This window comes from Panthera uncia, assembly GCF_023721935.1.
Source record: "Panthera uncia isolate 11264 chromosome E2 unlocalized genomic scaffold, Puncia_PCG_1.0 HiC_scaffold_19, whole genome shotgun sequence".
NCBI classification, from domain to species: domain Eukaryota; kingdom Metazoa; phylum Chordata; class Mammalia; order Carnivora; family Felidae; genus Panthera; species Panthera uncia.
Window position 1 is genome coordinate 8,736,471 of NW_026057588.1, and position 24,990 is coordinate 8,761,460.

General features: G+C 57.5%; 1 protein-coding gene across 1 annotated transcript; it reads right to left on the reverse strand.

Annotated features, from left to right (window-relative positions):
- Positions 1-3,971: 3,971 nt before the first annotated feature.
- Positions 3,972-24,686, reverse strand: ZSWIM9 (zinc finger SWIM-type containing 9). The gene is made up of 4 exons (XM_049621535.1): positions 24,646-24,686; positions 23,291-23,563; positions 16,356-16,668; positions 3,972-6,398 (listed from the first exon to the last, which is right to left on the reverse strand). The coding sequence occupies exons 2-4, from the start codon at positions 23,551-23,553 to the stop codon at positions 4,269-4,271; spliced, it is 2,706 nt and encodes a 901-aa protein (XP_049477492.1). The 5' UTR covers positions 23,554-23,563; positions 24,646-24,686; the 3' UTR covers positions 3,972-4,268.
- Between the last annotated feature and the right edge of the window lie 304 nt (positions 24,687-24,990).

Here is a 24,990-nt window from a genome sequence, read left to right on the forward strand (position 1 = left end):
AATGAAATTGTCATAGACACAAACAGCTCCCAGAGAAGGCAGGGACAGCTTCTGGATGAGCACCTAGATCTAGCTGTGCCTGAAGCATCCCCTCCTTAACTTTTTGGTTGCGTGAGGCAATGAATTACCTTTTGTTGCTTCAGCAAGCTTGGCTTGGGTTTTCTGCCATGTGGTAGGCTGAATGATGGCCTCCAACTATATTCAGGTGCTTGTGACTTTGGAAACAAGGGCTATGCAGGTAGGATGAAATTAAGCGTCTTGACATGGGGAGATTATCCTGGATCATCTCGGTGGCTCTAAATGTCTACAAGTGTTCTTATAAGAGGGAGATTCGATGCAGTGAAGGCGACGGGATCAAGGAACCGAGATGCTCCGCTGTTGACTCTGAAGGTGGAAGAAGGGGCCGGAGCCAAGGGTTGTGAGGGATGAAGTTCTAGAAGCTGAAAAGGGAAGCAGACGGCCTTTCCCCTAGAGATTCAAAGGGTGCACAGCCCTGCGAACATCTTGATTTCGACCCTAGGGAAACGGACTTCAAACTTCTGATCTCCAGACTGTGAGAGAATGAGTGTGGGTGGCTTTAAGCCGTCAAGTTTGTCATCATTTATTACAGCAGCCGTAAGGAACTAATACATGCCCTTTGCAGCGAGACTCTGAACACAGAGGGAAACAAGGGGGTTGGTCTGGATCAAAATGTGATGCTCAGAGCGCCCCCATCGGCATCGTGGGGAAAGGCGGGCGAAGCAGGCTCAAATTTGCGCGTCACCCACAATTCCCGAGTCAGGAGCTCTGGGGGAGGGGACACTCCTCACCATTCAACAGCCTGACTGCCGGCCATGTGCCGTGCACTGCCCTAGATTCTGGTAATAGAGCAGTGACCTCCCTCCCCTCTACTGTGGCCCAGCAGAAAATAAGCAAGTAAAATACTAAGTATGTCGGATGAGGGTTCATCAAAACCAGGTGAAATGCACCCGTGTTCATGAACACACCTCGCGCACAAGAATTTAAAATGCGCTATATCCAACAGTTTTCTTTTTCTTTTGGAGAGGGAGAGGGAGCGTGAGCGGGCGAGGGGGCCAGAATCTTATTTTTTTAATTTATCTTTTTAATGTTTTATTGATTTTTGAGACAGAGAGACAGAGCATGAGAGGGGGAGGGGCAGAGAGAGAGAGAGGGAGACACACCATCCGAAGCAGGTTCCAGGCTCCGAGCTGTCAGCACACAGCCCGATGCGGGGCTCGAACTCACGAACCGTGAGATCATGACCTGAGCTCAAGTCGGACTCTTAACCCACTGAGCCACCCGGGTGCCCCAAGGAGGGAGGGAGAAGCTTAAGAGCGCCTGTCCAGTGTCCCCACTCCAGTCCACCCCCCACACGGCCCCAGATGGCTGTCTTCACCCAAGGCTGCTCTTGCCCCTCTCCTGCTCGTGGCTCCCCAGCAGCCGACGCCAGCGACAGCCCCCTTGATAGGCTCCCCGCACCCGCTCCAGCATAACTCTCGAGATATTTGCCGGTGGTCCTTACATTCCAAGGGCAGCCTCTCCTTTCTGCAAGTAGGTACTTAACTCTTCCACCAAGGGGCGCTAGCACCTGTTGTTATGCCCTCTCTGAGCCTCGGCCAGAATCCAACTCCTGCTACAAGGCACAGTTCAAACCTGCTCCGGAGGCACACACTCAACCTGGACTCTCCCCCCTCTTACACACGCAGAGGTCACCCCCAAGCACGGCCCGGATCCCCCCCGTACAAACGATGGTCTCTCCCAACCAACTTCACCCCCCTCACCCGGACTCACAATGAACTCGCCCACTCCAACCTCGCGCCTCCCCACACGGTGAACTCGCCCAGCCAGAGGCCCCGCCTTCTTTCCTTGGCAAAGGTCTTCTAAGCCCCGCCCCGCCCTTCGAACCTGGGTCCCCCGAAGGCCTCCCCTCTTCCAATTGTTTCGACCCGTTTGTCTCCTCCCCCTTTTCCCCCCAGCATTTACCCCCGGCCTCCGCGACAAAGGTCCCGCCCGCCCAAACGTCCCTTCAGTACCCAGGCCCACTTCTCCCACCCCTCTGCTGGAAACTTGGTGTGTCCTGGAGTGGCAGAAGGGAACGGGAATCGGGCGAGACCATTACCCGAAGAGGGGGAGACACAGGAAGGGCGTCCCTGTTTAGGGACCGACCGCACCGCTGGCTCCCCTGGTGCCTTTCAGATTCGAGCGGTGTCTCCCCAGACTTCGCCACCTCCCTATCGCTGTCCCCTCCCCACTTAGTGCTGCGATCCTCATCCTTCGGGCCAGACACCCAGCCGTCCGCGGGTCCATTCACGCGCTTCCGACCGCCTCAAGCGCATGCGTGGTGCATTTTCGGAAGAATTCGCTGGTATTTATCGTGATGTTGATCTGGTCTAACAAATAATGGGAGACCCTCCCCATGCAGCGTCACCAAATGCCAACCCACATCTTCAGTCTCTCAAAAAGAGAACGGGAGAGTCGGTATATAACGACAACCAATCACCGGGGTTCTTGGCACGCACTAGAGAGAATAAGGGCATTATTTTCAATTCTCCAACCAGCCTTGGCAGCAGAGTTAGTATTTAGCCCCATTTTCCACATCAAGAAACTGAGGGCTTGGGGTTCCTGGGTGGCTCCGTTGGTTAAGCATCGGACCCTTGATTTCGGCTCAGGTCACGATCTCATGGTTTGTGGGCTTGGGCCCCGTGTCCAGCTCTGCACTGAAATGGGGGAGCCTGCTTAGGGTTCTCTCTCCCTCTCTCCCTCCCTCCCTCTCTCTGCCCCTCCCCTGCTCTCTGTCTTTTTCTCTCTCAATAAATAAACATTTTCAAAAAAACAAATGGGAGCCATTGTAAGTGCAGAGGTGGAGGTTTGGCTCAGGGGATGGGGGACCCTCCGCTGTGTGTCCATTGGCAAGTCACTGCAATTCTGTGACTTAATTTCCACAGCTGGAAAATGGGCACAATGTCCACCTCCCAGGGTGTTGGGAGGGGGGCGGATCATAGAGGGCATCTCTTAGCTGTCACCCTCAGCGCGGGCTTCATTCCCAGGCTCTATCAAGATGCTGGCAAGCAGGTCTAGGCCTGACCCCCTCATCCTGGGGCCTCTTCCTAGGACTGAGAGAACCTTCAGTAGCCTCCCACCCTGAGCAGACCCATCGGCCAGGATTCAGTCACGTGCGCCTTCTTAAACCAATCGCTGGCACCGTGGCTGAGATCGGCCTGGGCTAGTCATTTGAGGGTAGACTCCACCGATGTCGGCCAAGTTGTCACCTTGGCATACCGGTCCAGATGAGGGAGGAAGAGGCCCGAGCTGCCAGGGGGAATCTACTCATTTCCGGCCCCTCCATGCCATCTGGCCCCAGGAGGTCTTGTCGATAGAATGGACCGCTGGACCACCTGACTTTCTCTCCAGGTCTGGGCCTCCCCGCCTCCCCCGAGAAGCCAGGAACTCAGTACAGAAACCAAAATAATACTGTTTTATTCCGATCTTGAAGCACAATAGTCCAGACTGTTCCCTTCTCCCACTGGAGAGCCTCCGCCCCTCCCCCCATACCCCTTCCCCCATTCAGTCTCTTCTGGAAATGACCAACCAGAAGGCCAAGAGGATCCAAGCGTCCAGGCTTTGGGGACTCTCAAATCACTCCCCTCTTGCTCCTTCTCTCCCTACCTCCTATACCTTTCCTTTCCATGTGTCTTTTTTTTTTTTTTTCCCCCTCTGTCCTCCACCCTGGCCTCCTTCTCTCCTGCCTCCCTCTGCTTTCCCCCATTTCTGCCTCTGTTGTCCTCTCTCCGCGGGTCTCCCTGCTAGCTTCTCTCCTCTTTCCTCCCCCCTTCCGTTTGTCTGACACTCCCCTTTGCTTTCTCCTTCACCCCTGCACTCTCTGGACGGACCATCTGCTCCTGCCTGGGCTCTCCCCGTATCCTGGTGTCCTCCCCTCCCCCAGCTTTGTCCCCTCCTTCCTTCTGCCCCCCGTCTGACCCCCCCCCTTCTATCCCCTGTCTCATCACACATCTCCTCTCCTGAGGGAGGCCCTCAGGAGCCGTCCTAGCCGCCACCCTCTTCCACACTGTGCCTCCAGGACCTCAGAGACCACTGTCAGCTTCCCCTAGGGCCCAGAGAGGCAAACGGCCAAGGTGAGGTCCCTGGATGACACAGGAAATGGCCAGAGGGACTGAGGTGGCCTCCTTGGCCTCAGCCCTGTTATCTTTGGGATCGAAGAGCGCCCTCCTGCCCTCACAGCGGAGGGTGGCAGGCGGGGGCCCGATGGGTCAGGGCTCTGGGGCTCTCCCCCAGCAGTCCCTGAGCAGGTCCATGTGGAATAAGGCTGCCCCCGTGAGGAGGCGCGCCGCAAAGAGGTGGCGGCAGGGCAGACGGCGGGCGGCGTGGATAGAGCAGCTGCAGCGGGTCAGGGCCCTGTCCAGGAAGAAGTCCGAGGTTCCGTCCTTAAGGGCAAACCCAGCTCCAGTCCAGTGGAAACCCCGGGTCCCGTGCTGCCTGGCGAAGGCCAGCTCTTCGGCCACCAGTTCCGCCAGCTCCGGCCCGCAGGCCGCTCGGAACTTGGCCAGGGGCTCCCAGTCCACCTCCTCCTCTGCGGAGGGGCAGCAAGGCCTCTTTGGTTCCCGTGGACCTTCTTCTTGACCCCCTTCCTGCGGGCTCTCCCCAGCGGCCAGGCACACTCTCCGCGTCCCTGCCCATTCTGGATCGCCTTCACACACAGTTCCCACGGCGGGCCCACACGGGACTCCGTTCCCCAGCCCTAGACACCTCCCTCCTGCACCCCCACACCCCATCCCTTGTTCTCCTCGGCCCTTGGGGCCCACAGACTGGGCTCCCTCTCCGTTCTCCAGGCCTGTCACCCTCGTGTCCCCCAGATGGACCAGAACTACGTCTTCCAGATCCCTTCTTCTTTTGACCCCCAACCTCACTTCCCTCTCTTCTCCAACCTCTGGCCCTCTCTGCCTCTCATCTCCCCACTGGGGCCCCCTTTGGTCTCCATTCTCAGGGACCAACTCCCTGGGCTTCTCCACATGGTGCCCCCTCCAGGTCCTGACCTCCAGCCCTCTTCCCTTCTCAGCTTCCAGCTGAGGCCCCTTCCAGTCTCTGGTTTTCAGTCCGTGTGCCCTCTCATCGTGCAGCTGGGCCCCCCGCCAGGTGCTCCCTTCAAGACTCTTGGCCCTCTCAGGATCAAACGGGGCCCCCCTCCGCTCTGTGGTCTCCAGCACCCTAATGTTGTCACCCTCCAGCTGGGCCATCCTCCAGGTATACCCTTCCAATGCTCTCGGCCCACCGTCCTCCAACCAGGCCCCTCTCCCTGCGTAACCTTCTGGTCCCCAATCTTTCTCGGCCTCCAACGGGGCCCCCCTCCAGTCTCTGATCTCTGGCCCTCTCCAGTGCTCGTTCTCCGACTGGGACCCTCTCCAGTCTTGGACCTGCAACCCTCTCCCCGAGTCACTTTCTAACTGAGCCCCTCCCCGGTCTCTGGCCTCCACTCCTCGGGCCCACTCCTTCTCCAACTGGGCGCCTCGCCAAATACTTCCTTCTCTCGGGGCCCCTGCCCAGTCCCCGCTCTCCAGGCCCTTCATCCTTTCCTTCTCCACGTGGGCTCCCCTCCCCGGCTCGCCCTCTGGCCAAGGCCCCCCGCCGTCGGGGCCCTCGGGCGCCGCCTCCCCGGCCGCATCGGCCCACTGCATGGCCACCAGGTCGCGGAGGCACTGCGCCACGCTGCGCGAGGGGCTCAGGCGGCGGAGCAGGCGCCGGCGGTGGCCGCGCACCAGGGCGCACGCGTCCAGGTCCCGGGCCGCCTCGAAGGCTCGGAAGCGCACCCACATGTCGCGGCGCGGGGCCCAGTTGCGCTCGAAGTAGTCGACGAAGGCGGCCGGGCCGTGGGCGCGCAGCTCGGCCAGCGCCTCGGCGTAGGCGGCGGGCGACGAGGCGCCGGCCAGGCGGCACAGGCGCGGCCACAGGCCCGGGTCCTCGCGGCCGGCGCCGCCCAGCTCCTGGGCCTTGCTGAAGAGCGTCTCCAGGCCCTGAGCGCGGCAGATCTGCACGCGCGCGCCCGGCAGCAGCTGGCGCACGGCCGGCAGCTGCGCCGCCACCTCGGGCCCTGCCGTCAGGCAGCGCACGCGGCCCTTGACGTCGGGCGCGCTCTGCAGCAGCGAGGCCAGCGCGAAGCGCAGCAGGCTCGGCGTGCCCGGGCGCGCCACGCAGCAGGCGGCCTGGCGCGCGCGCCCCGCGCCGTCCACGCACAGCACCGCCAGCAGGTCCAGCGCGCCCTGCAGCCCGGGCAGCCGGTCCACCAGGAGGATGCGCGGGAAGCGCCGCAGCAGCGCCCGGGTGCGCGACGTCAGGAAGAACACGGTCTCCACCACTGCCTGGTCCTCCACGAACACCAGCTTCACCTGCGGGCGGGGCGGGGAGGCAGGGAAAGCGGTCAGGGATCGCCCGGGGGGGGGGGCGGGGGGGGGAGGGGGCCTGGGGGGCCCCGGGGCTCGGGGTCCCCGGGGGGGGAATGGGAATTCATTCATTCCGGGGGCCGGGATTGCCTCCCCCGGCCGGGGGGGGGCGGGGGGGGGGGGGGGGGGATGGTGTAAAAACGCGACCTCTGGAGGCGGACTGCCCGGGCTTGAGGTCCGGCACCGCCATCTAATAGCTGTGGGGTTTATGCCCACGGGCCAGCCTCTCTGAGCCTCAGTGTACCTACTGGGGGCTGGGTATTCATTCCTTCCTGCGCTGAGAGGCAGGCTGGGGCAAAGGTTCTCAAAGTGTAGGGCTGGGAGCAGCGGCGCCCGCCGGGACCTTGACCGAAACGCATATTCTTAGGCCCACCCCAGACCCGCTGAGTCAGAAACTCTGAGGGCCCCACCATCCGTGTTTGACAAGCCCTCCAGGGGATCCCCGCGTGCGCTCCAGGTTGAGAGCCACCGGTCTATCTAGCAATAAAGCCGTAGGCTGCGTAGAAAGATCGCCTGATTTTGAGTCCCGGCCCCATCACTTTCTAACCTTGTGAGGTAACCTCTCCGAGCCTCAGTTTCCTCCTTAACCTCGTCGTTCCCCCCATTTCCGCGTCTGGGAGCTGCAGACGCGTTCCTTCGTGCTCAGGGGGGCAGGTCCAGCGTGGGGTCTAGAGCCAGCGCAAGGCCGAGACCCTGGGGCCCCCACTTCCTGACTGTGTGTGGCTCCCGGCCACTTCCCTGACCAACACCCCCTTGGAAGAATGTTACGAGATACTCCCCGCGACGGGAAGGATGAAACGAACGGAAGCATTTCGAACACTGCCTGGCACAAATGATACATTCGGCAATAGGCGCTCAAGAAATAGGAAGGGCTCTCCAAGTGTTTGCAGTCGCTACGATTATCGCCCCTGCCCCCAAAACCGTGTCCTCCTAAAGGCCCGCTCCGGCCCTCCCTTCCTAGCAAGTACCCCGGCTCTCTCTAGCCACCGTTGGCCGTGGGACTTAATCACCCCGAAGCACGTCACATCTCGACTTGCTTGTTGCCCGTTCACCCTTCCGGAGATGGGAGCCCCACGAGGTGATGGATGTTGTGTTTTGCATTCCTGATACGTTGAATGGAGACCGTGGCATCAGCTTGCTACCTCCCCGGGGTGGACGAAGGCACAAAGCGTGCAGCGATAGCCACAGGCCACGTCTCTGGAGTTCAGGGAAGAGTCTTATCTTGCAACCTGGCTTCGGCTCTTACCGGTGTGGGACCCTGGGCTGAGTTGCACTTTCCTTGACTGCAAAACTGAGGCGATGTCTATAGAATAGGGTCGTGGAGAGGCCAAAATGAGATCATTTGTGTCCCAGGCTTGATGCGGATCTAATCCCGCTATTGTTTCTGTGTCACTTGATTCACCGCAGCACTCAGAGGACAGGGACGACGCTGCCCCCCTTTCTGGAACACGAATCTCTCTTGGCTTCTGTCACCCTGAAAACTCCTGGCTGTCCTCCTTCTTCCCAGGCGTCTCCTGCTCTGTCTCCTTCGCTTGCCTCGCCCCTCTTCCACTCCCCACTTCTAAAATGTTGCTGAGCTGCGGTCCTGTCCTCTCCTCTGCTCTTTCCAGTCTCTAGGCTCTGCCCAGGCGATCACCTCTGGTCACCCGGCCTTTTATCATCTGTCAGCTGGTAACTCTCAGTTCTGTATCTCCAGGCTCCAGATCCATCCACTGGATTGCCTCTGCAGGAACATGGCCCCTTGGACGTCTCCAGCGCCCTCCAGAGGTGGGCAGCCCCAAGCCATACTAGATGCTCATTGACCACCCCCACCCCCGCCATCCCCGCCCCAACCTGCCCCATCTCTGTTTCATTTTCAAAACTTCAGATCAGATCACCCCCTCCCCTGCTTGAAAGCTTTTCCTTTCCCAGGACTCCCCAATCCCACTACAGGTACCCCCCCACACCCCCAGAGTTCACGCCACACTGTGGGCTGGGCGATCAGACCCTTGGACCTCATCTTCTGGTCCTTCTTGTCCTCCTCGGCCTTAGTCACTCTGGGCATCGTCATCGCACAAAAGCCACTGAATGGGGCAGAGGGTTGATGGTCAGCCTTGTCCTGCAGGTCCCTGTCGGTGCCAACCCCCAGCCACAGGGCCAGGATCTGAATAACTTAAGCACAGATCTCTCCACAAACCGTTCTGCTATCATCCAACCTCTTCCTACAGGGTGGTTAAAAAGCACTGCATTGTTCTTAGCTTTCAAGGGGAAAGAAAAAATATCCTCTAATTGAAAAAAAAAAAAAAGGTCTGGTAGAGTCCCAAGGGAAAAAAAATTTTGTCTTCCTGACCCAGAAGCCTTATAGTCAGCATCTTAACCAGTGTTCGAATTCAATAAATGTTATGAAAAAGCCTCGTAATCTTACAGCTGATTAGTTATTATCCCCCTACGATTTTTTTCAACCTATCCTGAGTTTTGACATCATTGCTTGACGATTTATCTCAGCAAATGTTTCAATCTAGAACTGCGCTCTGTCCAACCTGTATAGCCACCTGTAACTATTTAAATTTAAGTGAATTAATATTTGACAACCTATAAAAACTCAGTTCATCAGTCACATTAGACATATTTCACCCTAGCCACACGAGGCTAGTGACTGCTCTCCTGAATGCCGCAGGACATTTGCACCATCATAGAAAGTTGTGTCAGGGGCACCCGGGGGGCTCAGTCAGTTAAGCGTCCGACTCTTGATTTCGGCTCATGTCATGATCTCACAGGTTCGTGAGTTGGAGCCCCGCGTCGGGCTCTGCATTGACAGCTCAGAGCCTGCTTGGGATTCTCTCTCTCCCTCTCTTTCTCTGCCCCTCCCCTGCACTCACTCACTCTCTCTCTCTCAAACTAAATAAAATAAACTTAAAAAAAAAAAAAAGAAATTCCTGTCAGACAGTGCTGGTGTAGAAATTAATGCAAAGACAAAATTGTCCTAAGTGGAACGGGTTTAAAAGAGTGACCTGTTTCTATAGTCTTGAGTTCTTGTCCGTCTCTCCTCCGGAGTCAGGAGTAACAGAAAAGTAAATAAAGCGAAATGTATTTGCCAAGAGGCTTTCCCAGAGCAGGCAGGCACTTGGCGAGTTTGAACCTGATCTCCATTCTTCAAGGGATAACTCAGATTTCTGATCTTGGGTTTTCTTTCTGAAGAGGGCACGGAGGCTTTCCTTCCACCCCTGTTTGTTCATCAAATGGCGTTGATGGACAGTCTACTGTGGGCCTGGCACACGGGCATAAATGAACCCAGGGCGGCTAAGCGTTCCAGACCCTGGAGCCAGGCTGTGGTGCTTCCTCTTACCAGCTGCGCGAGCTTCCGCACCGGCTGTGTGGCTCAGGGCAAGTGTCTGAACTTCTCTGGGCCCCCGCTGCTCGCGCCTGCAAAGGTGGGGCGCACCATCACATGGGCTCATTTGCACGAAGCATGAAGAGCAGTGCCTGGTCCCAGATCAGTATGTGCTGAGTGTCGGCTGTTTTTATGGGTCCCCGCGCACGGACAGCGTGCTCAAGAGAAAGGCTGATGGGACTGAGGTTGGTGCGGGGACCTCCGAGTGAGCGAGGGCCATTGCTGAGAGGGGACGATCATTTTCCTTCTATTGAAGATAGGGCAACCGAGGCAGTGAAGGATTACCTCAACCCGTCTGGGCTGTCTGAGCTCAGCGTATTCCAAAGAAAGGTCTGGCTCTTGCCCAGCTGCTGGGAGATAAGAACGTCCTGCCGGATAAGAGTGTCTGGGCGCCTTGGACCACTTCTAGATAGTCTATGCGAAGACGGGAATGATTTATGATGGGGGGGGGCTTGAGCCACACAGTGTCATCCTGACCTCCAGAGGGGCTGGAGACCCAGGGCGGCCACTCAGGCAGTCAGGCGCGTCTATGTGGCCGAACCCCAGCAAAATCTCTGGACACCGGGGCTCGGGGGGGCCTCCTCGGTTGGCAATACTCCAAGCCTGTGACACAATGTTGCTGGCAGAGCTGAACGCCAGGAGAACAAATGAAACTCACGCCTGGTGTCCTCCCGCCTCCACCCCACGCGCCTTTTTCCCTTTGCTGATTCTTAATCTGTGTCCTTTTCGCTGTAATAAACCGTAGCTGGGAATGTAACAGTGTTGCTGAGCTCTGTGAGTCCTCCTGGCAACTGAGGCCGGCCTTAGGGTCCCCAACTACACCGGGAGAGGGGGGTGACTTGCCCAGGGCCACAGAGCTAACAGGTAACGGGGCTGGGGATCCAAGTCCAGATCCCTGAAATTGTTGGAGGGAAAAAAAAGCAAGGAGCCGAGGGAGACGTGTGGGGGACGCTGCAGAGGGGGTGTGTGTGTGGCGGCCTTTGCCAAAGGTGGGGGATACCTCAGTTTCCCCCAAATATGAGTTTCGCTACCAAATATTTACGGAACCAATCTGATGTGCCAAGTACCAGTTCGGGCACTGAGGGGGGGGCCATCAGGACATCTTAAGAGTAGGAGGAGGTGAGGGGCACCTGGGTGGTTCAGTCGGTTGGGCGTGTGACTTCAGCTCAGGTCATGATCTCGCGGTCCGTGGGTTCGAGCCCCCGCGTCGGCACCACACAGGACGGGGGTCTTTCTGTGCCGAGGCCTCACCTCCTCCAACGCTCACAGCAGTCCTGTGAAACAGCTACCATTGTTACCGCCCCCATTTTCCAGATGGCAAAACTGAGGCACAGAGAGCTTCCGCTGCTCGCCCGGGGTCCCGCGGGCAGTGAGCGGCAGAACAGGAATTCGCACCCAAGGCGGCTGGGGCCTCGAGTCCCTGTTCCTGCCCACGCTACCCCCTCGGCCTTCACGAAAGCGATCCCACGGGCCTGGTTCAAGGGCGCGCGGCCGACAGGTGTGAGGACTCAGGCGCGGCCAGGGCGTCATCTCAGACACACAAACAGATGCGGCCGCCGTAGACGGTGGGTTCCACAGACGTGCACCCCGGAAACCACGGCTCGCGACACCTGCCACCCACACCCCTTCCTCCGTGTGAGCACGCGCCCCCTTTTCACATGATCGGAACGGCCCTGGTCTCTAGACTATTCCCGACCTGAGGGAATGAAGATAATAGCTCAATAGCCGAACGTACAGGGCCTCCTGGCTTTCGGGCAGTGTTGCCGCAGGGACGCACACATCCACACGTCCTACGAAGGGGTGTGTGCACTGTTACCCCCGTTCTACGGATGAACACGCGGAGGCCCCGGGGAGCAAGGCGTTTGCACCACAGGGGATGTCCCACAGCTGGCAAGGGGCCCGGCTGGAAGGTGCCTACAGCTCTTGGCACCTAACGGCATCGACAAAGTCAGCGTCTAGCTCTTCGCAGAGCACCCAGAAAGCGGCTGGTCTGGTGTGCCAAGGCTGTGGGGCTCAGGGGACAGGCCCTGGGGGAGTGCTGACCAGGGGCTAAGACGAGCCGCGAGCGGCTCGGTCCGGGAAACACGAGCCTGGGTCCGGGCAGGGCTCTGGAGGACCCCGGGCGCGACGGCCCTCTCTCCGCCCGCGGTCGCCCTTCGCCATGTGCCAAGTCACGGTGTCCCGGGCACGGGGCAGCAGTGCACCTCCCTGCCACCTTGCAGTCGGGCAGGGTCATGTGACTGGCTTTGGCCAAGGAAGCGGGAGCGGAAGCGACCTGACCTGGCGTGTCCCTTCCTGATACATACGCGGACCGTGTTAGGATGACTCAGGTGGGCAGAACTATTACCAAAAACCCATAGCGGGCGCACAGCGTGAGCAGGGAATAAACGTCGGGGCTGCTGCTCCTCGAGGTCCGGTCATCGCCACCGCGAACTCCAGGCCGTCCCGACTGACCCAGTTTTAAGATACTCTATCGCTCACCCCCTGATTTTTCTTTTCTACGTAGAAACAGATCAGTATGGTACATTGGGACCCTGGCCTATTTTCACTTCTCTCTCGCTCTCTCTTTTAATGTTTATTTATTTTTGAGAGAGAGAGAGAGCAGGGGAGGGGCAGAGAGAGAGAGAGAGAGAGAGAGGGAGACAGAGGATCTGAAGCGGGCTCTGGGCTGACAGCAGAGAGCCCGACGTGGGGCTCGAAGTCACGAACCATGAGCTCATGACCTGAGCCAAAGTCAGACGCTTAACTGAGCCGCCCGGGCGCCCCTCACCTTCTCTTCTAAAATGAACCATTTGAACGTGCAAAAATCCCACAGCGTCCAGGGGTGTCTGGGTGGCTCAGTCAGTTGAGCGACCGACTCTTGGTTTGGGCTCAGGTCATGATCCCAGGGTCATAGGATCGAGCCCCCGTGTCGGGCTCAGCATGGAGCATAGAGCCTGCTTGGGATTCTCTCGCGCGCGCTCTCTCTCTCTCTCTCTCTCTGTCTCTCGCTGTCTGCCTCTCTCAAACGTGCACTCTCTCTAAAAATAAAATTAAATTAAGAAGCTTAAAAAGAAAAAAGTCCACAGGGTCCAGAAATCTAATCATACGAAGCTCCACAGCCACAGCCTTCTTCCCCTGCTTTTCCACCCACGCCAACCCACTCGCTGTTCCTGTGCCTGTTCCACCTCCTGGGTGTCTTCTGGAGCTTCTTTCTGTGAACACGAGCCAGCATAGCCACATAGCCTCATTCTCTGCCTCCCGCGCACAAAACAGCACGTTACGCACAGTTTTGCACCTTGCTTCGCGGTGTCGTTAACCTCAAAACCGTATCTGAGCGATCTGTTCAGATCGGCTGCCAGCGTCGTTTGCAGCATCGATTCCCGCCCGCGGGAGAGGGGCCAAAGCGGTCGTGTGGACGGACATTGTCCAGTTGTCCTCCACTGTGCCTGTACCGGTTGACCTTTTAGCGTACGTACAGGTAGCACACTCAGATCAATAGCCACCTTTCTCAGAAGGCAGGGCATACCTGTGAGAGAAGGTACCACGTTTCTGTTCCAGCTCCCTCTCTGCCCAGAAAGCCAGTTGGCCAGCTGGTTACCCTAGAGCCTGCCAGAAATGAGGTAATGGAGATGTGACGGAACACCTCAGCCCATCATCGCTGCCTTGGGGCAGATCATAAAAGGTCTTAACACCTCCCCGGATGAAGCGGCTACGGAAGTCTTGCCCACGAACCGTGGCAGTGGCTTTGGGGCACACTACTCTTGTCCGGTCCGCTCCCCAGACCGAGCGGGGCCACGGCCACTCAGGGGGTCCCAGACATCTGGCTTTGCAAAGTAATCCCTCCAACAGACAAACAAAACAAAAGCAAACCAAAAAAAGGAATCCCTCCCACAGGAGCTGGCTGGGAGGAGCTACAGAAAAGGAAAGAGCAGGAACCAAACTCAGGAAGCTGGAAAACAGATGGACAAGCCGATCGCTCCCCACTCCCCGCAAAATAAAGCCCAAACCCCAAACCTCGTGATTCCTGAACCTGCAACTGGAAAATGCTGAGGACCGACAGCAGCATCTTCAAAAGGAATTGGCAGCACGAGGCAGGGTGGGGGGTCAAAAAAGACAAATTGGTGGCCGTTTAAGAAGCAGTTAGACCTCTCAAGGTCAAGTTGCCTCTCATCCCCAGGTGGCTGGAGGTTTCTTTTGCGAAGAGCGTAGAACAGAAAGGGTTCCTGGCCTTGCGGACCACAGGGCCATCTGATGAGGGACAGGGCATCCCAAAGCCCTCTTCCCCCGTTTGGTTCCTGGAAGCTGGCAGCCTGACTTTTACCCATCCTCCTCCCTTCTTCACTTTCAAAAAAGAAAGACTTAAAAAAAAAAAAAAAAAAAGGAATAACCCATTCACTAGTCTGTCTCTTGGTGTTCCAGAACATCTTCCTCATTTCTTTTACAAGTATTAAGGTGGGGGTGCCTGGGTGGCTCAGTGGATTAGCATCAGACCCCTGGTGTTGGCTCAGGTCACGAGCTCGTGGTTCGTGGGTTTGAGCCCTGCATCGGACTCTCTGCTGTCTGCATGGAGCCCGCTTCAGATCCTCTGTCCCCCACTCTCTCTGCCCTTCCCCTGCTCGTTCTCTCCCTCTCTCTCTCTCTCTCTCTCAATAAATTTTTTAAAAATAATAAAAAATAACTGTCAAGGCCAAACCACAGACTCGGGAGCCGACCCTGGTTTAGCCGGGGTCTATGGCAGCTTCCAAACTGGAAGTTAAAAGGACAATCCCTTGACCTTGAAAGCTTTCATCTGTCAGCAAGCTGCTTCTCATGGAGGCAGCCCTACACAGCACAGGTGTTTCCAGAAAAGACAGCCGAGGCTGATTTATTTGATAGTGGACAGTGGAGGACAGAATAGCTCGGCAAAGACCAGTGGGGTGGGGAGCGCGTGTGTGCGAAGCCCCATTTGACAGAGCAGCAAACCGACTTGGGTGTGACCCTCAACTCTCCGGAGGCTAGAACTGATGGGAGGGGGCCCGAGCCTCATTTCCAAACTGGGGAGTAGCCGAGCAGTGAAGAGAACATCCCCGCATCTCAGACGGTGTAGGGCTGAAGTCCAGCTCCGTCATTAGGTAGCGGTGTGGCCTCGGGCCACTCGCTTGCCCTCTCGGTGCTTCAGTTTCCTCGTCTGTGAAACGGAGGTAAGAATGGTGACGTCCTTCCTCCACACGCTCTGGTGAGCTTTCAATGTACAGCCGCTTAGGGTCGTGCTTAGCCCCCGGTTAAGTGCCTGACAAATGTTAACTAACGTTAGCACCAGTATTAGGTGTGGGTAGAGCAAGACCGTGTGCCCTCCAGTGCAAGCAGGAGAGGGGAAGAGGGAGGGAGGGAGGGAGGGAGAATCCTTAGCAGGCCCCGCACGGTCGGCGTAGACCCCGTCGTGGGGCTCGATCATCACAGCTTGGCTCGTGAGCTTAGGATCAAAGCCGAGATCAAGAGCCAGACGCTTAACTGACTGAGCCGCCCAGGTGCCCTGACTTGGGACCTCTTCCCTGCACATGAGAAAAGAACAGTCGGAGGCAGTAGGTAGTCCCCCCAACCCCCCTCACCCCCTTCCTTCACGTCCACCCCAGCTCTGAAAGCAGCAGAAAGATTTCTCTTGGACAAACAGCTCGCATGCTCCAGCCTCTGAACCTTTACATGGGCTATTCCTTCTGCCTGGAACTCCCCTGCCTCTGCAGATCGAGTGGGGGAGGGGGGGGCCTGCCTCCGTTGTCTCCCCTGTTTCGCCAGCATTTCCTTAGAGAGACCTTCGGTGACCACTCAAACTAAAGCCGCGCCCTTCCAACTAACCGTCCCTCTCCATGTCCTCACCTGATGCTCCCCGACCCTACTCCTCACTCTGCCACCTCCGGTGAGGAAGCCCCCTCCCTTCTGAGCCTTGATCTGGGTGTTTCCACTCTGCGGGCATTCGTCAGACTACATGCTTCGCGTCTGTGCGTTTTCTACGCGTGTCGTCCAGGTTTGCAAGATGTCTTTTAAAGGGCACTTCCTGCCCTTCTGACTGGTCTTCTTCCTAGCCCCAACCCTACTGACATCTGATCACCTTGGGGTGTGACTCAGAACGCGCGAGGAGGCGAGGGAATTCAAGCCCGTTCCTCTGCAAGGCAGCCCCAGGGCCAGGCGCGGCTATTTCAATCGCAATTAGTTAAAAAGAAACGAAACTTAAAGCTCGGTTCCTCGGTCCTACTGGCCACCTTTCAAGTGCCCAATAGCCACGCGTGGCCAGGGGCTACCGTTCCGGAGAATCCCGCTCCCCCGCATTTCCGTGGGGGCAGGGAGCTCTTCCGGCCCAGCGCTGCGCTGCCCGGCCAGGTCCCCGCGGCCGGGGACCACGCGTCTTGCAGGCTGCGGCCTCCCCAGCACCTAGCAATAAGCACCTGGCGAATGACCGGCGCGGAGGAATGGATGAAAGGAGCGAATGGAGGAGTGGGCGGATGGGTGAATGAATGACCCGCGAGGCTCCGGGCGTGGCCGTCCCCCGCCCCCGGCTGCCTCTCCCGAGACCCCACCTTGGCCTCGGGGTCGGTGCGGAAGAGCCCCTCGAGCACGTGCAGGGCGTCCAGGACGCCGTGGTCGCGGCCCTTGCAGTAGGAGAGCAGGCGGTGCACGTCGGCGGGGGCCACGAACTGCTTGGAGATCTTGTTGGTGGTGCGCACGGGCAGGCAGGCGTTGGCCAGCAGGTGGCCCGGGCGGAAGTAGTAGGCGAACTCGAGCGGGCAGGCCGGGTGCGAGTGGGTCAGCTGGCACTCTGTCACCACGAGGCGGTCCCGCAGCGGGCTCAGCTTGACGATGATGAAGGCCGGGCAGCCGGGCTGGGGGGGCCTGCGGGAGGAACGACCACCGCCGCCGTCACATCACCCTCTGCCCTTGTCCTCCTTCTCTGTCTCTCTCTCTGTCTCCTTTTTTACATTTTCATTTTATATACTTTTTTTTTCTAATTTATTTTTTGAGAGAGAGAGAGAGAGAGAGAGAGAGAGAGCGTGCGCGCGCAAATGGGGGAGGGGCAGAGGGCGAGGGAGGGAGAGAATCTTAAGCAGGTTCCACACTCAGCCCAGAGCCCCACGCTGGGCTCTGGCTGGATCTCACAGCCCTGAGATCATGACCTGAGCCGAAATCAAGTGTCGGACACTTCACCCGCCCCGCCCCCCGGAGCCGCCCAGGCGCCCCTGATTGTTTTCTAAAATTAAGAATTGTTTCCTGCACAGAGAAGAGAGAGGGCCTCACGATTCCGCCGGTCGTGTGACCCTGGGCGAGTGGCTTCCAGCCTCTGTGCCTCAGTTTCCTCCTGAGTTGAAAGGGAGATAATATGCTTGGTGCCTGTCTCCTAGGCTTGTTGTCAGGGTTGAAAGAGTTGATGTATGGAAAGCACTTGGCTTTCCGTGCGCTCAGGGTTTGCCGCGGCTCTTTACCTACTACGGCACCTCGAGAACGATTTAGCTTCTCATCTTTATCTCAATTTTAAGAAAGAAAACACTGCCATTTCCCATTTAGCAGTAACAACATCGCGAGTGCAGGGCCCCTGTGCACCTGCCCTCCCCCAAAAAGGACCCCTCCCTCCTCTGCCCCCCAAAGTAGCCACCTCCCAAAGTGGGTATTTTGCCTTCCTGCGTATGTTTTTAGGTACCCGTAAGCAGCAGGAGGTAGGTTCTTAGGTTCGGAAACTTTGTCTACGTGACGAGGCGCTCCAGCTCACCAGGCATCGAGGGAATGCAAACAGCAACCCCCAAGGACATGCCACTACACGCTGCCAGGACGAAATAAAGGAAATAAACGTGGAGCGCAGGCCAGGAGGCGGGGCAGGCCCGATTCGTACTTCTAGACCACGGGCGCGTAAAACCTAAGTCACTTGTGGAACACTGCGTGACACGATCTGCTAACGCTGATCACGGATGTGCCCCTCCAGGACCCAGGATTTCCACTCAAGCGTGGGGAAGTAAGCAGGGATATATTCCTCAAACGCAGCACTAACCAACAGGAAGAGGGACCAAATCGTTACCGTCCCCGGCAACGTGGATCATCTCCCGAACCCGCCGTACGAAGGAAGCCCGACGTGAAGGATGATAAACCACCACGCGTCCTGTTTATCGCGAGTTCAGGGGCGCCTGGGTGGCTCAGGTGGGTAGGCGTGCGACTCTTGATTTCGGCTCAGGTCGTGATCTCTTAGGTTCGTGAGTTCGAGCCCCACCTCAGGCTTTCTGCTATTAGAGGGGAGCCTGCTTCAGATCCTCGGTCTCCCTCTCTCTCTGCCCCTTCCCCGCTCCTTGTCTCTCTTTCTCTCAGTCTCTCTCTCTCTCTCAAAAAGTAAACATTAAAAAAAAAAAAGAGGGGTGCCTGGGTGGCTCAGTCAGTTAGGCAGCTGACTTCGGCTCAGGTCATGATCTCGTGGTCCGTGAGTTCGAGCCCCGCGTCGGGCTCTGTGCTGACGGCTCAGAGCCTGGAGCCTGTTTCAGATTCTGTGTCTCCCTGTCTCTGCCCCTCCCCTGTTCATGCTTTGTCTCTCTCTGTCTCAAAAATAAACATTAAAAAAAAATTAAAAAAAAAAAGAAATTTCAAGAGGAAAGCTAGACTCTGCTGTGGAGAGATCAAAGAGAGGTCACGACCTCGAGTGGTTAACCCTAAGAGGGGGGAGTGTGAGGGGGTTCTTGGCACTGGACGCGTGTATCCCTTGTTCTGGGTACTGGTTACATATGCATATTATTTCCGGGAAATTCACTGAGTTGCATACATATGCTGCGTGTGCTTTTTTAAACATGTGATGAAATTAAGGGTCTTGAGATGGGGACGTGATCCTGGCTTATCCAGGTGGGTCCTGTGTACTGACAAGGGTCTTTGTAAGGGGAAGAGAGAAGCAAGAGAGGCAAATCAGAGAGAGAGAGAGAGAGAGAGAGAGAGAGAGAGAGAGAGAGAGAAATGCTTCTCTGCTGGAGGAGCGGCAAACCCAGAAGAGGCTGCAAGCCCAGGATCACAGGTGCTTCTAGAAGCTGGAATTCTTCCAGCTCTACGTTGGGGTGCTTTGTTTGTTTGTTTGATTTTTATTTTCATATAATCTCTACACCCAACATGGGGCTCGAACTCACAACCCCGAGATCGAGAGTTGCACGCTCCGACTGACCGGCCAGGTGCCCCTCTAGTTCTCTAGTTCTAGTTCGTCTCTAGTTCTCTCTTCTTACAAACAACGCTTTGATGACACCCAACTCTCTCACCCGTCTGTGTGTGAAAAGAGCCTGTCTGTCTAGGACAATGGTCCTCAGACTGCAGGGCCTGGCCCCGTAGCTGAAATTGATCGAGGGGGTACAACCAGCGTTGTGAAAAACGAAAGAGAAATGGCGGGGCTGGGGGACAATCAGGGTGTATTTCCCTGATAATAATACTTAAAACTGACATCTGCTTTTGGAAAGGAGGCTCCATGTTTCTCCGTGAGGGATGCTAGCAGCGTTTTTGGCAGGGGGTTTTTATGTTTGCAGACCAGGGACTGGCCGCGCTTTTTCTGCAAAAGGCCAGACAGTAAATATACTCTATTTGGTGAACACGGCCATAGAGCCCATGTAAATGCATGGGCCTGGCTGTGTTCCGATAAAACTTTATTTACGAAAAAGAGCTGCAGGGTGCACCTGGCCAAGGGCCTTGTAGTCTGTCGACCCCGGTGACACAGGCTGTCCAGGGCTTGGCGAGTCATTACGAAGCCTGACTCCCAAGCAGTAAATGCCAGGCGCACTCCCTAAAACGCTCCCAGATTGTTTCCAAATGGCCCCTGAGAAGGGTGAGGCTCCTCAGAAGCCAGGATAAATATTTCAGAACTGTCTCCATTAAACCAGAAGGGGACCCTCGACACGTTCCTTTCCTCCTCTGTGCAGGAGGTCAGATAAAATCCAGGGAGCCTGCTAGATTGTAAAAGTCTGCCAAAAACGCGTGAGACGCTTTGCCTTATTTAAAGTAACAAAAATAACACAAGTTTGGAAAAACCGTAAGCACACAAGTCGTTATACACAAGACACAAAAATGTCCAGCCACCACAGTGTTGTCAGGAGGGACTGAAGGAAGTTTCCGACGTGCGGTCATCTTTGATTGACCGAAACGGCCGGTTCGTGGGGCTCTTAACCCGACACGTTTCCCCCTGGATAACTCACGGGCTTTTTGTGAAACTCTCTGGTCTGGCGTCTTGTGGCCTGAGTGTTTCAGCCCCGAGAACAAGCCCCCCCCCCGCTCAAGAGAGGTCACACTTCCGTGAAGCTGTGCATCTCGCCCGAGAACAGCACGTCCCCTCTGGGGTTCCGGGACCTCCCAGGACTGGCTACTGAAGCCTCCAGAAGCTAGTTTTGCTAGCTTCTTTACCTCACACCTGGTGTGTGGGGGGGAATAATGCCCCCCACCTCTGAATGTGAACTCCAAGGGGGCAGGAATCTTTGTTTTGCAAACCGCTATCTTCCCAGCGCTGAGAATGCCAGAATGCCGGGAGGCGCCCCGTAAATAAATGACGTGGAATGATGGAATCCTGCTGTATGAACCCCCCAGTACCCAGGCAGCCCGCTCGTTACATCAAGCCACCCAGCACCAAGTCCTGCCTATGGTGCCTTCTCACCTCGTCCAACCATCCACGTTCCCCCACCCCCACTGCCACCGGTCTACTTGGTTCTTTCCTTCTTCATCCTCCTTTGCACCTAGTTACCTCCTACGCATCCTTCACGGCTCAGGCTCAGTGTCCCCTCCTCCAGGAAGACTTCTCTGACCATCCTCTGGGAAAGGGGGACAGAGTGACCAAGGAGACAAAGTCCTGATGTGTGTTCTTGGGACCCTCGGTCCCAGCCTCCTCCCTGGCCTCCCGTCTCTCTCCTCCCGTCTGTTCCCCCCTCCCCCGTGGCCCCCGGAGGGATCATCCTAAACCCAGAGCTGCCCCTGCTCACAGCCCTCCCAGGGCTCCCCCAAGATGAGTCCTGGCCCCTGGACTCAGCCCCGCCGGGCAAGACCCTGACACCATTCCCCCCACATCTGCTGCCCTGTCACACACCAGACGCCCCCTATAGCACCCTGGCCTATGGGCTGCTCCCGGGTTGTGACACCGGACAGGTGCTGCCTGAGCAGTTGGGGGAAGAGAGCGTCTCAGAAACCGTGGGCCCCCAGTCATCATCCCTGAACTGGCTTGCTAATCCCCCCTTCCTCCTGGGCTCCCCATCCCGGGACCATCCTGCTGTCTCCCCAAAGCCACCACCAGCCTGTCAATCCCCAGCCCTGCCCCTCCTGTCCCCTGGCTCCCTGTGATATTTGCAGAGCACTGGGGACAGTGCCTGTGCACAGCAAGCGCTGCGTGTTGGAAGTCAGATACATACATCAATAAGTGTATAAACAGAGAGAGCCCTTGGAGTTTTCATTGACTGGTCACCTCTTCCAGGAAGGCTTCCGGGAGCACCCCGTAAGCTCTCGGATGGAGCTGCCCACTCCTCTTTTATCCCCCTCCCTCCCCCCTTCAACTTCCTCTCTCTCACAACTGCCCTCATTTCCCTTAAAAATAACATTTTGGGGGGGGGGTCTTTGTCTCCTCCATTAGGTACTCAGCTGCTCAAGCGCTGAGCAAAGTGCCCAGCAAAGAGCGTGCACACAGTTGGTGCTCAATAAGTGTTTGTTACTTGGAATTGGGTTCTGTTAACGAAGAGAGATTCCAGGATTGGGCCCAAGCCGCTCGCAACCTCTGGCGTTCTAGAGTTCTCTGTGATGATGGGTGTTTCACGCTGCTCTGCTTCTGGGTCTCTGTTTCTACATAGGCAGTGAGTAAACTACCGAGAACAGTAAACTCCCAATAAATGTTTAAATAACTACGGTCAGAATCGCTGTCAGAAGGTGCTCACATCGTCTTTTGAGCGACGTGCCTGCATTAGCTCATTTAATCCTCACAAAACCTAGGAGATCGATGCCACGACTTCCTCCACTTTCCAAGGCAGGAGACTGAGACCCAGAAGGGTGAGGTCACTTGCTCGGTGTCGCTGGCTAACTGCAGCAGGCCTGGGGGGTCGGAGGCTAGGCTGCTGGCTTGAGGCTGTGCTCTCTGACTTCTAGAATAGCTGTCGTTTACCGGGCCGCCCGTGTTCCGGGTACCGGGTAAGTGCCTTCCCCCATCTTGGTCTCACGGTAACCTCACAACAGCCCTGTAACACGGAGCCTGTCTTTAAGTGCCCCGTCCTTGCCCATGGCTCTCCAGCCAAGGGTCTCAAACTCATGCACCCACAGGGACCAGGCGGGTGAAACACACAAGCGGCGGGGGCCACGTATGAGGCAATGGAGAGCGGTGGGGTCTGGGGCAAACCTGAACGCCATCACCCAGTCTAACTGGAGTGGCCATCTGCCTCGCAGGAAGGTGGGCTCAGCCTCTTCCCGTGTTTCCAGAAAAGCCAGAAACCAAACATTTTATGGGGAATTCTCTGATTTAGAAGTGGGGTCGATTGAAACACCCTTGGCCACCCGGGTGAGTCTCCCGGCTCTCTCTCGGGTGTTTCGCTTGCCCCTTGTGACATTATGTTTATAGGAAACTGTGAGCTTGTTCATATAATGTGTCAGTCTCCCTGTCTTGCCTGAAAGTTCCACGAGGGGAGGGGATGGGTCTGTCCCGCTCAACCCCTGCTCTCCCCAGCTCTCCCCAGTGAGGTATCGCTAGCCCCTGTGTGGGACCTGGCCCCGTATTTACGGAAAGCGTGGATGAATCTTTTTCTCTTTGTCCTGTGGCTTTCTCTGCAGCTCAGTCTGGCTCTGGTCTCTTTCTATGTGTCCCAAACGTGGCTCTCACCCAGTTTTCTGACTTTGGCTTGGGTCATGATCTCAAGGTTTGTGAGTTTGAGCCCCACGTGGGGCTCTGCACTGACAGCTCGGAACCTGGGGCCTGCTTTGGATTCTGTGTCTCCCTCTCTCTCTGCCCCTCCCCTGCTTGCACACACACACTCTCTCTACCTCTCAAAAATAAATACGTTAAAAAAAATTTAAGTCTGTAACTTGGGGCACTTGGGTGGTTCAGTCAGTTAAATGGCCAACTTCGGCTCAGGTCTCGGTCTGGCAGTCAGTGAGTTCAAGCCCTGCATGGGGCTCTGTGCTGATGGCTCAGTGCCTGGAGCCTGCTTTGTATTCCGTGTCTCCCTCTCTCCGCCCCACCCCTGCTGTGCTCTGTCTCTCAAACATAAATAAAGGTTAAAAAAAAAAAAAAGTCTGTAATTGGAGCCCACCCTGTCACTCACTGTGTGTGCGCCTTTGTCCTGCCAGCAGACTGGCTGTCTCCCTTTCTCCCTTACTCTCGGCCTCTCTGCAAGGTGTATGCATTTAGCAGTTTTAGTGGGCATGTCTCCCTCCGGGTCTCTCTCCGCGGGGGCTCACTGCCTACTCCTCCCCGTTGCTTCCCCTCTCCCCTTCCCCCCCCCCCCGCCCCCCGCCCCCCAGCACCCAGCAAGGGGCAGCTCAGCTCACGCACCCCACGGTGGGCCGGCTGGGCGCGCGCACGTCCTTGCACACGAGCCGCACGTAGCTGTACTTGAGCACGTCGATGAGCGTGTAGAGCGGGGGCGCGCTGGCCCAGCGGCAGCGCGCCAGGTGCATGGAGCTCTTGACGAAGAAGAGTGCCAGCCGCTGCTGGCACCACGCGTCGAAGAAGCGGCTGAACTCGGCCCACGAGAAGAAGGCCCGCTCCCGCAGCTCCTGCTCCTCCTGGCCTGCCGTGCTGGGTGGGGACTCCATCCTGGGGCGCCTGAGGGGAAGAGGGGACACGTGGATATCAGAGTCGTCCCCATCAGGGTACCCCACCTCCTCCATTTTCCGCCCGCCTCTTTGGTGCTGGTGCCTCTTTCCAGGTGGGGCCCACGGCGGGATGCACCCCCATTAATATTTATATATGAATCTACGCTCCATCTCTGGCTTTCTCCCATCCCTGCATTATTCCTTGGGACAACTGGAGCCGGTCATCCTGGTCCCTAATTTCAGCTCTGGCCCCTTCCTCTGTAGATGTGCCCCTAGGTACAGCTGGGGTCCCTCTCCCAAAATGGGACTCTTAAGTTCCGTGGTGGACACCTCCTCAAATGTGTTCCCTCCTTCCAGTTAAGACCTCCTCCCCCTCCTGATGTCTCTCCTCCACTTGGCCGCCACCTCTAGCGCCCCCGTTCTTATGAAACGCCCCCTTCTGTCTCCTCTTGGCCCTAACCCACATCCATATGTGCCCTCTTCTAAAGATGTTCCATCTCCAGATGTGCTCCAACGTCCCCTCACGGACCCCGCAACCCCGGTCACATTCTTCACGCACCTGTGGCTCCCTCCTCCCGGGATGTATCTCCGATATGCAGCTGCTGCCCCTCTCCCAGAGGTGACCCCATGGGTCGCCACATCCAGCTGTAGCCCCTGCCTCCGAGACGCTCCCATATCCAGATGTCCTCTCCACATCCAGTATGTACTTTTCGCCCACAGGTGTGTGCCCCATTCACTTGTGGCCAATTCTCACAAGTGTCACCGATATTTGTCTGTGGTCCCTCCTGCCCAGACGCTCCCCCAAGTCCAGCTGTGGTTCCCTCCTCCCATTCGCAGCTATCCTACTCCCCAGATGTGCATCCTGGTCCTAGACATGGCCCCTGGTCTTCAGATGGGCTTCATCACCCCAGATGCTCCCCCCACGTCCAGCTGCGCCTCCCCACCGGGTGCAGCCCCTCCCAGCCCGCCTCGGTCTCCCCAAGCCCTCCCAGCCCCTCCTGCCGCGGGCCCTCCCATCTCCGCTGTCCCACCCAGCTGTGCCTCTCCCCTCCCCCAGATGTGCACCCTTCCAGCCCCTCCCCACTCACCTACCCGCCCCGGAGCGGCGTCCACCTCCCACAATGCTCCGCGCCGGGGCCAGGCCCGGCCCTTGCTCCCGGGATGCCCCGCGCGGTCTCCCGCCTCTCTTCCCGCCGTGCCACGCGCAGCGGCTTGCCCTGAATCTCCTTTCCCCGTCAGTCACTTCTCGGACCCACAGCTACACCCGCCCACCCCGAGCGAGGGAAAGCGCGTGCCGTTTCCCGTCGTGCTCTGCGGGAGGGCTCACCCCACTTCACCTCTTTGCCTAGTAGCCTCCGGTCGGGGAGACTACAACTCCCAGCGTCCCCCGGGCGGCAGCGGCGGAGGGGACGACGCCCGGGCCCCGCCCCCCAGGCG

Excerpts from the sequence above, each read along its gene's own strand:
- ZSWIM9 (XM_049621535.1), bottom strand. The coding sequence starts at position 23,553 with ATGGAGTCCCCACCCAGCACGGCAGGCCAGGAGGAGCAGGAGCTGCGG. Across the intron at positions 16,669-23,290 it reads CCCAGCCGGCCCACCGTGGG|GCCCCCCCAGCCCGGCTGCC; the intron begins GTGCGTGAGCTG and ends TTCCTCCCGCAG. Across the intron at positions 6,399-16,355 it reads GCACCGACCCCGAGGCCAAG|GTGAAGCTGGTGTTCGTGGA; the intron begins GTGGGGTCTCGG and ends CCCCGCCCGCAG.